Genomic DNA, 13,718 nt, shown 5'->3' on the forward strand with positions numbered 1-13,718 from the left:
CTTAAGATTAACACTGCATCAAGCCTGAGAAGAGCAAGCATTAAAGGCTCCATAATGCATCCTGAGTAAAACAGCTTGACTCAACCCTATTATTTTTTTTTAGCAAATAAACATTTATCAGCTTCCCTCTTCTTCATTCCTGTGTTATATTTCATGTTGCTTTGAAGGGCTAACGATGATGGCAGAGGGTGAGTGCCCTGTTTAGGAGACATACAGGCACACAGGTCTTCTTCTGGTGATAGAGGAGGTGGTAGACTCTGATTTTTTTGTCTCTCCCATGGATTGGCTCATGGAACATTTCTTGTATTGGATATACTATGTAAATCATATTATTATTATTAATAAAACAGATTTTGAAAATGAAAAATTGGAATTTAATAGTATGCACAGTTGTGTGTTACATATTTACATGGTGCATAGAGATGAGTTTTGTTTAAAACATGAGTTGCCCTCCTTCTGTTGTTCACACCTCACTACATCTGGAAGGCAGGAAGATGATTGCACACGCCTGACTTTGAAAAATCTAATATCAGATTTAGTTTGTATACAATTTGGTAAGCCTATACGCTGCTATTTGTGGATGCAGCTGAATCAACCATTTCTCAGATTGCACTGTGTCCTCTACTTCTTGACTTTGTATACAACATTTATAAGGTAATTTCTAAACCATTTACCCAGTAAATTGACCATCTGAAAATTGTCCTCAGTCTAATTCATTCTATTGGACTGTATTTTTAAATCTATGCATGTTATTTCTATTAACATTTTAGTCACAGCAAGATCAGGTGGAAAAGTGCACAGGTACTTTTCACCAATGGCAATTTTCAAAGGCCACAGATGAAAAGTACCACACCTACTTTTCATTTGAAAATTAGACACAAGGTCCACAGGTACCAGCAGACACTGCACCTATGCAGCAATTTGAAAAACACCTTCTCTACCTTTCTAGTATCAAGCAGCTCTCTGGAAAGCAAGGAGTGATCATGATAACCTATGAAAAACGACCTTTAAGACCAAGGTATCTGCAGAATTCCAGAAAATCATTGCAGAAATCCTTTTGCCCTGTTCAGAACTTAAACGATTGAATGGCACCCATGATAGATGGCATCTAACTGAAGGTGGATGCCTCAAGTTCAAATCAAGAGTACCTAATGCTCTGAGGATGGTGTCGGCCATGGATTTTTGTAAATAATAGTAAAGGTTCAGTGGGCTTCTATTTTTATGCTTTGGGTCCATAAGTTTCTTCTTGTTCTTTTGGCACTCAGAAGTGGGTAGCTGTGACCCCTAGGCTCTGGTGCCTTCAGCCCTGGGTCACAGCTACCCAGGGCTTGTTTCCCCCTACATTTTATATCCCCTCCCTAACCCAGTCATCATCATCATGACAACTGCTTGTGGTGACCTTGTGCCAGGATGCCCTCGAAACCCCTGCAATCATGGCTCCCAAATCTGGCTCTGAAGTGCCACAACTGAACAAAGAGTGGGGCTCTCTCCCCACGAGTCTGAATGCTGCCTCTGCAGATATCCCAGCCCTGGCTGGCCCAGAAATCTAACTCAGGCACTCTGCATAGCCATGCACAACAGTGGCACTGGGGCACCAGGCTGGCCCTCTGTTCCCTTTTCTAAATGTTATATTGCACCCAATTATTGCTGCAAATGTTTAACATAGTATTTTAACAGCAGCCGCTATAGAAACTGACATACACAGCACCTGAAGTGACATAAGGAAATGCTTAGAAGCTAGATGAAGATTGGAACCCTGTAATGAAAATTGCATGCTAGAGGCAAAAATGGTATCAGAATTCAAGAAACCATGGTGCAGGCACTGCAGACCCTTGGTATTTTGGAAGTAAGAGTCTGCCATATTGCAATCGGAAAGAACAAAAGACATGTTTTATGATTTTCATTTACTGTCATTTTCCATATTTCTGAGAGACATTGGCTTCAGGTTAGGCACACTTACTGTAAATGTTTTCCTTCTCCCATGTCTTTCATCCTTTGTTGTCATTTTTAACAAAAGCCATCGCCACTGATTTCACAAGATCTTATGCTACTGGAATTCAAAGTTGTGCTGGGCTTTGTTGAATGTCAGAAAATACAGAAAATCTAAATATCCTTTTCCTGTTCCACTTTTCTTGGGTTCAGAATTAATATATAGCATGCAAGGTCCCTGGTTTCCTGCATGTCAGGGTAGATTCAGTGACAATGGTTAGAATGATCTGCAACACTGGTTTTCAGGTTCTTTGCACTTTGGTGGTATGTTTGCATATATTGACATAAAATTATAAAAGTTAAAATGGACATTTTATTAAAAAATATAGAAGTTTAAAAAAAAATAGAAGCTTCAAATAAAATGTTTCTCTGACCTCTTGTATGTGCCTATACATGTAAGGGAGAGATTGTTTTTGCCAATTCTATTGAACTTCTCAGCCACCTTCCCCATCATTAACCATGAGAAATTGTTGACTAGACTTGTGGCCAGCAGTGTCAAAGGCAGAGTTATCTAATGGTTTGAATTATTTTTACTGAATCAAATAATCCATGGTATGGATAGGAATGACATGGCCTTCTGGCCTCCTTAATTGTGGGATTGCCTAGGGGCCAATATTGTCCACCATGATGTTTAATATTTACCTGCATCAGTTTTGTATGTTACAAGATATTTTGGGCTCCGGTAATGTAGAGAAACTACAGATTTACTGCCCTTTGGCTGATAACCTAGCCAATTCTGAAGGAACTGTACTTGCCTTATGGAAGTGCTACATTGGTTGAAAGGTTGTGCCTAGCATTGAATGCTGTTAGGAAAGAGGTAATAGTAGGTAGCAGGGTTGGAGCTAAGCTGTCAGATTTTCAATTAATTTTGGATAGGAATTCTGTGGTATTGAAAGCTCAGGTCAGAAGTTTAAGTGTGGTTTTAAACTCAATGTTCACCACCACATCTCTCAGCTATGAAAAAGGGCTTGGGTTAAGACAGGGCTTCTCAAACTGTGGATCGAGGCTCCTTTCTTAAATTTTTATTTTAATTCAGTAAGGGAACCAAATGAAATAAACAAAATGATGCGCAGGGGAAATCTCCCAAAAATGAAAACAAACAAATAAATAAATAAATAAATAAACACTTGAGGCTGCACATTGGTATTCTCAGCCCCTGAAGGTAGAAAAGCTGGGCTTTGAACCATGCAGGATACGATGCCCTATGGGCTTCAAAGTGCAAGCTGGGCCCCTTATAGCAGAGGTGAAGGATGTAGCCTGCTCCTATTCCTGCTTCCAGTCCAGTGCAGCATCAGCAATGAGAGAGATATGGATGGCCTGGGAGGAGGGAAGGATGTGATGATCACTAGTTGGGGAGAGAGTGTAGAGGAGCTGGGGAATGAAAAGAAGATTGGCTAGGTGGGGGAGAGGGAAGGTATGAGGAGGGGCTGCAGTTTGAGAAGATTGGTTGGAGGGCTGTGAAAGGAGGAGTTGAGAGAAGATTGGTTGGGTGCACGCAAGATAAAAGGGGAGGAGTATGTGAGGATTAGCTGGGAGTTTAAAGAGGGTCAGCAGGAATGAAAGGATTGGTGGGGTGTGAGGAGCTGGGAGTAAGGGGATTGGCTGGAGGTATGTTTGGGTATTAGAGAAATTTCAGATTGTGATAAGGAGAGAAGGGGAGAGACAGGGCACTGTATGGCATATACCTTTTTAATCTTGTTTGTATGAATTAGTATTAAATCATGGTAACTAGCTGTTATTTTAATAAAATTCTGAGACATCAGGCAGACCTTCCTGACTGTTGCTTAACAGGATGATTAGATATTTGCTTTCAGTAACAGAAATGGCTTTAATACAGTTTCCTAACTTTCATTCTCTAAAAGCAACATGAGGTACAAATGTCTCTTTTAGTTACCTGTCTAGGAAGACAACCTGCAAAAGCTCAGAATTGCAACACCACTGCTGGAACTCATGGCATATAACCAAAAGAGTTGCAGGGGACTGCAAGTTTATAGGGTTCCAGTTCCATCTATCATCTGGGCTTAGGACAAAGACATGAAAAGATAAGGCCTCAACATATCTAGACAGGTGTTTGATGGGCCATCACTTAGCATTTCTAATGCTAAGATTGACTAGAAAGAGGCCAAATTTATTATAGCGATTAATTTACAACTGAAAGGTAAAAGAAAAATGGATAGTAGGGACAACAAGGTTTGATAATCTGTGATAGGAACACAACAGGCCTGGATAATGACACATTAGCAGTGATGCAAGGGATGGAAGGCATTTGGGTTTCTAAGACTAAAGATAAACAAAGATACTTAGAAATAAAAAATCAAGAGTCAAAAAAGACCCAATTGGTCCAACCCATCTGCCCTGTATGTTGCTTGGGTAGTTACTGCTGCTCCATGCACGTTTCCCCCATTCAGAAGTGTAACACCTAAAGTTTGCAATAGGTTACCTCTTTTTCTTCATTAGTCATTTTGGATTCTCTTTGCTTATCCCATGCCCTTTCAAATTCCTTTACCATTCTTGTCTTTACCAGCTCTTCTGGGAGGGCCTGTAAAACCTTTTTATGGGACTAATACTACATTTGGGACCAGCATTTGAGAGCTACACTTCCTTTATCAGATTAGTGCAAATGAAAGGAGAGTAGGTCTCAAAAGTTCAAAGCCAATGCACTAACTTGTTGGTGGACTTATTTCTTCACATCCAAGCGGACTAAAACAACAGCTGTGCACCTTTCTTGAAATAAATCATATTATTAAAACCAGAGACTAATAAAAGACATTTTTTAATCAATATTTCAAATAAAAATAAATCAGATAGCATTACATTGCTCCCAGGAAAATAAACACCAAAAATATTCTATGAAAAATGAATCTTGTTTTATCAAATCTTTAAGTACATTAAAAATAAATGCAGCAGTTTTGGTTTAGAGGGGAACAGCAAATGGCAAGGGACACTAGCTGAGTGGGCTTTTGTCATGAAGGAAAATAAAATATATAGCTGATAAAACAAAGACATTGCAGCTGATGCAATTGATCAGCACAATCAAGAGAGGAAGCTAAAGCTGAATCCAATCTGTCAGGGTAAACCAAGGTAAAAGGCACAACCCAAGACAGCACACTGGACACAGTCTGGCAGATGCAGCCAGGGGGTCCCCAGACCAGCAATAAAATTCCAGGAAGAGCTGTAGCATATCTATTCCTGATGCAGAGACTAGCGCTTTCACTGTCAGAGCCCTGCCAAAGACAGTCACAGTAATATTACCAGTGCTCGATGAAGGGGCTAGTGATGGCACTGTGGTGTTCTGATTTAGAGGTTACAAAGGTAAGATAAACAATACTTTCACATGTCAATCCAATTATGGCATTGCTCATTTACTGTTACCTCAGACTGATCTCAGCAAGGTTGCAGAACAAAAAAGGTGATGAGAGCAGTTCATATTCGATAGCTAGAGCATAGCCCCTTTATTACTTTTCAGGATGTGTCAGTTGAAACAATTTGCGTTCTCATGCCAAGGCAGAGAAAACTTGAGATGGGCTGAAAAAAATTACCACAACCTGGATATTAACTCTGTTATGGACTTAATTTTATTCTATTGTTGAATCCTAGCCAATAATCCCCCCCCCCCAAAAAAAAAAAATAAAATAAAGGAAAATAATAAGCCTCCAATTGTACTTGCCTTATTTTCTCCTAATTTTCCTAAATTAATTGGGCCAAAGGGCAAACTGGATATGCGATATACGGTCTTTTTCTGCTGTCATGTTTCCTTGTTTTATTTCAAATAAATTCCACCAGATGGCACATACCCTTCCATTGGGGTTTACAACTGTGCATTATTCAGCCCATCTCTATTAAGAATCACCTTTTAAACCACTAAACAAGCACAATCATATCTTAACGACATCCTTGAAATAAGTACTATCTTGCTGATATCATGATCTGCCCCATTTACCTGTACAGTAAACTCAATAATGTGCCAGGTTTTTATTAGTTTAATAGACTGCACTGGTCAATTTAATTTTAACGTTCATAAAATCAGCAGATGCCAGCAGTCTAATTCAACAGCTGACAAGAACAGAGCAGATAGAGAGTTATTACTCTGTGAAGTTGACATGCAGAAAATGGACAGGAGAGGTCAAGAATATAAACCTCTAAGGGTAACTAAAGCAAGGATGTCCAAACAGAAGAGGTGCTCTTCTTTTATAAACAGGACAGCATGCTGGCAATTAATTAGCAAGATGATGTATTATTCAGCTAAGGCCATGTAGAAGTGAAGCAAGTGTCCCACTGGTCCTAATCCAGTATCAATGTGAAGGGAGAGCCTCACTGGTGCTAGCCTAAGCTTCAGTGTGAGGCTACTTTTTTCTACACGTAAAAATCCAGTGCTTCATATTTTTATATGCATGTGATCAATGTTTAAGGATTACCCCCAAACGATTCAGTATTACAAATTATTTTGAAAATTTGGCTTCTAGAATACATTAAATCTATATAAAAACAAAATATCAGTAATAATGAACTACAGTCCTAAAAAAAAAAAAAAAAAAACAACCCGAAACCTCCCTCCTTTGTATTGCAAATTCCAATCTTAAAGACAAATTATGTAATAGAAAATTAAATGTCTGGTTTCCAGATGACTAGGAGAACAAGACAATGCATTTCCACTTTTGGCAAATAAATAGTTCAGGAACTCTGTTGAAAAGGCTCAAACAGCCACCTCACCTTCAGAAGACGTGAATAGGTACAAGACTCGGAATATGAAATAAGATCCACCACTTTTATCCTTCGTGTCCCTGCATTTACTCTGTTCCAGACACATAATACAGATGGTGCTTGCTTGCATGTCATGGAAAGACAATGATTTCTGTTACCAAAGCACTAAAGGAGAGTTTAGACACGATTCTGTTTGATGCTATCTATACTGAGAAACATGCACATATCGGAACCTTATGGGGAACGCCTACTAATAGTAGAACTCCATAGTATGTTTTAACAGACCTTTCATTTTACATTCAAGTTTTTTTTTGTTTTTTTTAAACAAAATCTTTTACAAAAAATAGATATATTTGCAAAATGATTGTGTAGCAACAAGAAAGTTTTGCCTTTTCAATCACACAGTGTAAAGCAGAACCTTCTGGTGGTCACAACTTAGTTCACAAGAAATATACTTGAACCACTATTATGGGAATCCATTGAGTACAAAGCAGTTCATCCTACAACCCAAAATATATACGCTCCAACCAAAGATGAACAGAGACATAGACATTCATCAAAAACAAGGTTTGAAATTCTCAAATGTGGCTGGGTTTGAGAATATGCATGTCTGATGCTCTTCTGAGTGACCTACAGAATGGAACTGTTCTACTTCCACAGGTCTAGAGGTAAAGCTCCTCTCAGGACATTCAGTGATGAAAAATGTTGCCTAAGCTAATCTGCCTCCATTAACTGCATCTTATTAGATGTACAAAATGGAAACAAAGTATGTCAGAAATAAAATAAAAAAAAAAATCCACTCCCTTAAACTAAAACACTACTGAAGTCTTGAGAAGTGGCTTTCACCTTAACATCAGAAGTCATCTCTGTAGCATGTCTGAAATTCTCACTGACTTCCTGCCCTGAAACCAGTGCCAATTATGACATTACTTCCTCCAGAACAGGAAGAATAAAACTATGGTGGTTAATTAGGAATAAATACAACCTGGATTGCTTCAGAATAAAAGCAGTAGGATTGAAATAGAGCACTTCTTAGATTTGTACTTGTACTTGCAAATTAAGCACTGAATGCCATCCTTAAAATGGTCACAAGCATCTTAAGATTAGAAATGAACCATATACCAGAAGGAATCACAAAATGTTGCTGTGGCTTAGTAAGTTAAACTTGACCTTTCTGGCAATCTATCTTTTATCTCACGTGTGAAGAGAGAAGACTTCAGGAGAATCCAATGCGCACAGGGGGGGTAAGCACCCATAATTCAGCAGTTTAAAGAACATAATTCCAGTTTCATTGACCTAAAGTGTTTCCTCTGCCAGAGGAGCAAGCAGTCTGCGTTGTGACTCTCCAGCATCAAAAAGGCTTCTGAGGATCTCTCTGTTACAGCAGCCTTCAGTTTCTCTCAAAATAAGGATAATTAAAAAAAAAATCTTGTAAGGCAACTTGTCACCTCTTGCTTTGGTAAATTAACTCTACTAAATAAATGATGTGATTACTCAGTTTTTCATCCTCTATCAGTCTATGTCTTATCCAGATTTTGCAGCACAATTCTAGATAACTCTCTTACCAGCCTAAAAGCGGCTAAGTGATAGAAAATCACTTTATCTTCATGTTTCTGTGATGTGGTTAATGTTTCACATAAGTCTTTATTCTTTTGTTTGTCTTTCTTAAAAGAGGAGGAATACAAAAAGAAAAGAAAGATCATTGACAATGAAGGCCCAAAATTCACATGGACAAGTAAAGCTGAGAGAAAGAACATTAAAAACCCCATCTCCCTCTCCAATTCTAAAACAATGGAAAGCGACTGTCTTGGAATTTCTCCTCTTTGTTTTTCTGACTTTTCCAGCACGTTGAGGGTCTCTCATTCATTGATTCCTTGACTCGTATTTCAGCTTCTGCAAATGAGCATATCCTTATCTTCAGGAGCTCCTCCACTGTGGTCCTTGGCCTAATTCACTAGCACGGATCTCATCGCATCATCCTTGATCAGCTCTGAAGCTAGCAGTGAGGTAACAGCACAGCCCGCTTTTCTGTTGGCTGAAAAGACATAAATAGCATATTGTAAAGCAAAGCATGGAGTACCACAGAAGACCTAAGTAACTGGGATTGGACCTCTCTCTCTCTGTCTCTCTCTAGCCCTCATTTCTACGCCCACCAAGTACTTAACTTGAATGAAAATATCTTCAGTCACCAAATCCCTCCTCTTGTACGTTCCAAATCTTTATATCTTCCTCTCCTATTTGAATAGCCTTAAGGCCTCAGGCTCACACAAGAGGATCATATGGCAAGACCTTCACAGATACTTAGTGACTGCTCTGAATTTCCTTGGTTCATAAGTTCTTAGTCTGATCAAGTCAGATGTGTAAAGTAGGGTGGCCAGATGTCCATTGTTGCCCCAGATCATTGTTCTTTATGAACCCCGTCCAGGAGTCCAGCTCTCCCACCGCTCTGCCCAGCAAAAAAAAAAAAAAAAAATTGCTCTTCATTATTCCCTTTTGCTTCCTTCTAAATGTTGCCATTACCACTGACTGCTGGTTGGTTCTGACCCCTTCTCTTCCCACCCCTCTTTCTTCAAAGAAACTCTTCTCATTCAGATGTCGATGCAGTAAAATGCGCAATGAAAAAAGGGCATAGTACTGAGCAGCCACATACCCTGGGCACCCGATGAAATATTTAAATGAGAGGCAGTGTTAAAAAGACCGCGCTAAAACAATTGTGCATCTGTAGTGCTCAATAGTTTATTGCAATGGGCGCTCATTACGAGCATCCTTTTCAACACACTTTTTTTTCTTGTTATGATAAACTTCAGAAACACAGCAAAATATTAGGCTCTCCTTGGGTAGGGATGTCTAAATTGTGTGGCCATACGAAAAGTGGGTTTCTTCTGATCAAATCAAAATCTACATTTATTTTCTCCACCGTAAACAGTAAATTAAAGTGTCATGATTGATACTAAGGAGGACACACTTATCGCAACATAGAGAACCCTTTTTTTTTTTCCCCGTGAGTCCTTGACTGCGAGTTGACTTTACTCCACCTCTGAGGCTGAAATTAAATTGACATGCTAAAAGTGTGTGTTGGGTGCCCAGCGCTTTCCTGCATGGGGGGGGGGGGGGGGGGGGGGGGGAGAGGTAATAGCTAATGCCCTCGTCTACATTTAATTTACATCTAATTGGCACTATCAGGTATGCATTTGTTAAGTGCATGTTTGGGACACGTTAATCTCCTTACTGCATTGGACGCTAGTCTGGCACATTCAAAATGTGAGCCCAACAGTGCACAAAGCCATGCACTAGGCTGGGTGCAGTTTATTGCACTGAACCCTCTGTGTCTCTCTCTCTCCCTGAGAAAATACTGGCAAACTTGCCATCAGAGTTGAGCTGGAAGGGTATAGCCAACATAAAAAAAAAAAAAAAAGAAAAGCAACTTTATTATTTCCTAGTAATATGACAGACTGACAGCAGCATGCATTCTAGTGATACTTTTGCATGAGGAGGCCACACGCAGAGCATAGACAGGTTGCTGAGCTAATCCTCCCAGTGGAAAGAGAGACAAAAATGGTATCTGAATTCAAGAAAGCATGGAATAAGTACAGGGGATCTCTGAGGGATAGATGGGAATTGTAAGAGCTACATAAATTGGATGGATGGGCAGACTAGATGGGCCATATGGTCATTTGCTGTCATCGTGCTTCTGGTTCCAAGCCAGTGAATTTTCTGGGAAGACTAGGCTGCTGCAGGCTGGGGGGGGGGGGGGGGGTATTTGCTGAGCAAACTTGAGCAGCAGCACAAGAGTGTGTGTCTGTGTCAGAGGAGAATGAGACTATGTATGTGTCAGATTGAGAGAAATAGTAAGTGTGTATGAGATACCCCTGCCAATCTATACCAATATTAGGGGCAACCCAAACAAAAGAGGGAGCAAGGGGAGAGGTAAGGGTGGGGGAACGAGACCTGGTCCTGGGGAGAATATTCACTGAGTGAGCACATGAACAGTAGCATAACAGCATGTGAATCAGAGTGAGAATAAATGAGTATATGTTAAAGAGTGTATCAGAGAGAGTGAGTGTATTTGTGAGAGAGAGTAGGTGTCAAAGTGAACGTGTGACAGTAAGTGTTAGAAACAGAGATGCCCCTTGCCACCTCAAAAGAGGGAGAGGGGAGGAGCGAGAGGTAGGAGGTTGTAGTTCTACTAAATTATAGTAATTTGTAATATGATATTTACATAAATGCATTTGCTTATTCAAACTCATTTCTGCTAAATATATAATCAAATTCAATGCAAAGTTTTGTCTTGCCTTTTGTCCTTTTTGGAGGCAAGAGTCCATTTGGGGTACTCAGAGTTGTCCACCCTAGTGTAAAGTCATTTGTCACTGTTAGTACATCAGAGCAAGCATCAGTTTTGTTTGATTTGGCAGAGCTTGAAGGAGGTCAGTTCATAAAATATTACAAAATCCTTCTCCTTCTGTTTACCAATATCAAGTCTCTGCCATCCTCCAGGCCTTGTTACAGTACAGTTAGTGTAAAGTAAATTGGACAATTCTTCTTTTTTTTTTTTTTTTAATGTACAGGAATGAGGCTAGAAATTGGTGGGTGATGAGGTTAAGATTTTAGGAAAGCGCTCTGACAGACTTTGATCATATTTTAGGTCAGGAAGGAACTTTCCTATGGTGAGTTACTGGCCATGAAGACAAGGTTTATTTTTCACCTTACCATGTAGTGGTAAGCTAGGCAACCAGAAGGTTGGATTTGGACCTCTAGCCTTCTTGCAACCTAACCAACTACATACATTAAGTGAACATAAATCTGGAAAAACTTTCTCCAAAAGTGTGGTTAGGTAAAAACAAACCTGCATGCTATCAGAGCTTATGGGCTTCAAGGGACTAAGATTCAAGGATTGCATCATTCCTTTCAAAGACATGGTCTGCAAATACATATTCCTACATACTCATTGCACTGTACACTGTAAACACATAGATAAAGAAATATATACAATTTGGCATCTTCCACACTAAGCGTACGAGGAAATGTTCAGTTTGATGAAACATTTTTTCAGGAAGATTTGGAAATGAATGGGAAATGGCTCTTGCCCTGTTTCTCATATTATAAGTGCATCTTTTCCTTCACGCTGGAATAGAATAGTCAGGTAACATTTTCCCCTCAGTTCTAAACCTTGGTTCAAATAGGAATTTCTAAAGCTCCTGGTCAAATCTGTGCCCTCAGCTTGTGAAGGAAAATGCACTAAAATCAAGAAACAACATGCAATAACATGCACAGGACATGCACTTCTACCCTACAATCACACACAAGCATGTTTCATGTAAGCTGGGATCCTACAACAAAAAAGTGGAGGGTGGTGCTATCATTAGGAATAAATGAAAATGTATCTGCTTAAGAGCATACGCCCCTTCTTGCAAACCGACAATCTGCAGCTTCCAGTGACCTAGATACTAACATCGTCTGGCAGAGGGGAAATAAAGAGTTAAAAGTCTATGCTTCCTTTTCTCTTGTGGGAGAATAAGCACTTGAATAATTGAAGCAGTAAAAAGGTAGATGGAATTGAAGTGTCAGCCATCTGCACTATGGATGATGTAGTACTGCGGCACTGAAGCCAGGAACACTGCAAACACATTCAGAAGAAAAGAACTGGGAAAGAAAGCAATAAAATACACAAACAGGGCGCCTGATATAGAAAACAAGGTGACCCTTTCACCCTCCTCTCACTGCAAAGAACAGGGCTGAGAGACTGAAAATAATATTCTATCTGGAATTTAAATGTAAAAGCTAGGATTACAATGCACGTATATGCCTGCTCAGACTCCCCCAGCCATCATCAAAATTCTCCCAGCAGGTAAACTGGGATCCACTGCAGTCAAGGGAACACAACTATGCTGGGACAAGAAATTAATTTTGTGGTATTGTTCAGTAAAAAAACCATTTAATGGCTTTTGAACTTATCCTACACTTTGGAAAGTAAAGAAGAATAAAAGCCCTGTCAAAATATGCTCATAGGAAATTCCTGCTCATAGTCTTCTAAATTAAAGATGGTCTCTCAGCCCTTTCTATTGCTACTTCTGTCTACTTCCCCATTGTAAATATTCACAGGGAAGGAGAGGGGGGCAGAGAGATCAGGTGCTGGTACTACACAAATGCAGACAGATGGGAAAGCATGCCTATGGGTTACCAGAACTGGTCCATGCTCCTCCTCCATCTCACAGAGGGACAGGAGAGAGTCTATTGAGAGGAAAGAGATTATTAGCTGAAAACTTATGATCTAGGTCTTGGATGACAAAACTGCATTCTTGCCCCATTATTCCCTCCATGTCATCCTGTGCTAAAACATTGGACAAAAACACATATTGTGTGTGCTACCCCAAGAAACCAAAGTTGCTTACCTGTAACGTGTTTCTCTGAGAACAGCAGAATTTCAGTCCATACAAGTGGGCGTCAACATCAGCAGAGCCATGAACTGGATCTTCTACAAAGAGCATCCTTCCATGCTCTACAGAGTATGAGCTCAGGGCCCCCTTCTGTTTTATATTCTAGCTTTAGGTAGACAACTCTTAGGGGAGGTTTGTATGGACTGAAATCTTCCCGTCTTTGGAGAATACCTGCTACAGATAAGCCAAGTGGCTTTCTTTGAGGGCAAGGAGGATATTCAATCTTCCAAAGTGGGAATCCTTAGCTATGGGTTAAGTTCAAGTTTAAAAAAAAAAGAGAGAAAAATAAATAACAGAATGGCAATAGGTAAACATTTTATTGGGAGCAACTAATACCTATTTATATATAGGAATATAGTAACATAGTATTGATGGCAGATAAAGACCAAGTGGTCCATCCAATCTGCCCAGCAAGCTGCTCATGGTAGTAACTGCTGCATGCAAGTTACCCCCATGCTTTCCATTAAGGGTAGTACTTGCTGCTCCCTGCAAGATAGCCCCATGCAACACTTTCTTCATTTCCAACATCTAGCTTCTAGGGATCCGCAGTGTTTATCCCATGCCCTTTGTTTTTGTTTAACATTTTCTTGCTTT

At 39.8% G+C, this 13,718-nt stretch overlaps 1 protein-coding gene across 4 annotated transcripts in view; it reads right to left on the reverse strand.

Annotated features, from left to right (window-relative positions):
* Window positions 1–4,743: 4,743 nt before the first annotated feature.
* The window catches only part of DIAPH1 (diaphanous related formin 1), a 295,385-nt gene continuing 286,410 nt past the window's right edge, over window positions 4,744–13,718 (reverse strand). For 2 of the 4 annotated variants that reach the window (XM_029583291.1, XM_029583288.1), the window contains one exon: window positions 4,744–8,725. In XM_029583291.1, the coding sequence (XP_029439151.1) occupies window positions 8,637–8,725 (89 nt within the window). In that variant the 3' untranslated portion in view covers window positions 4,744–8,636. Of the gene's footprint in view, window positions 8,726–10,982; window positions 11,037–12,868; window positions 12,919–13,718 lie in introns of all 4 variants that reach the window. The other 2 variants (XM_029583290.1, XM_029583289.1) reach the window with 2 other exon arrangements.

The sequence above is a fragment of the Rhinatrema bivittatum genome, chromosome 18 (genome assembly GCF_901001135.1).
Source record: "Rhinatrema bivittatum chromosome 18, aRhiBiv1.1, whole genome shotgun sequence".
Taxonomy (NCBI): domain Eukaryota; kingdom Metazoa; phylum Chordata; class Amphibia; order Gymnophiona; family Rhinatrematidae; genus Rhinatrema; species Rhinatrema bivittatum.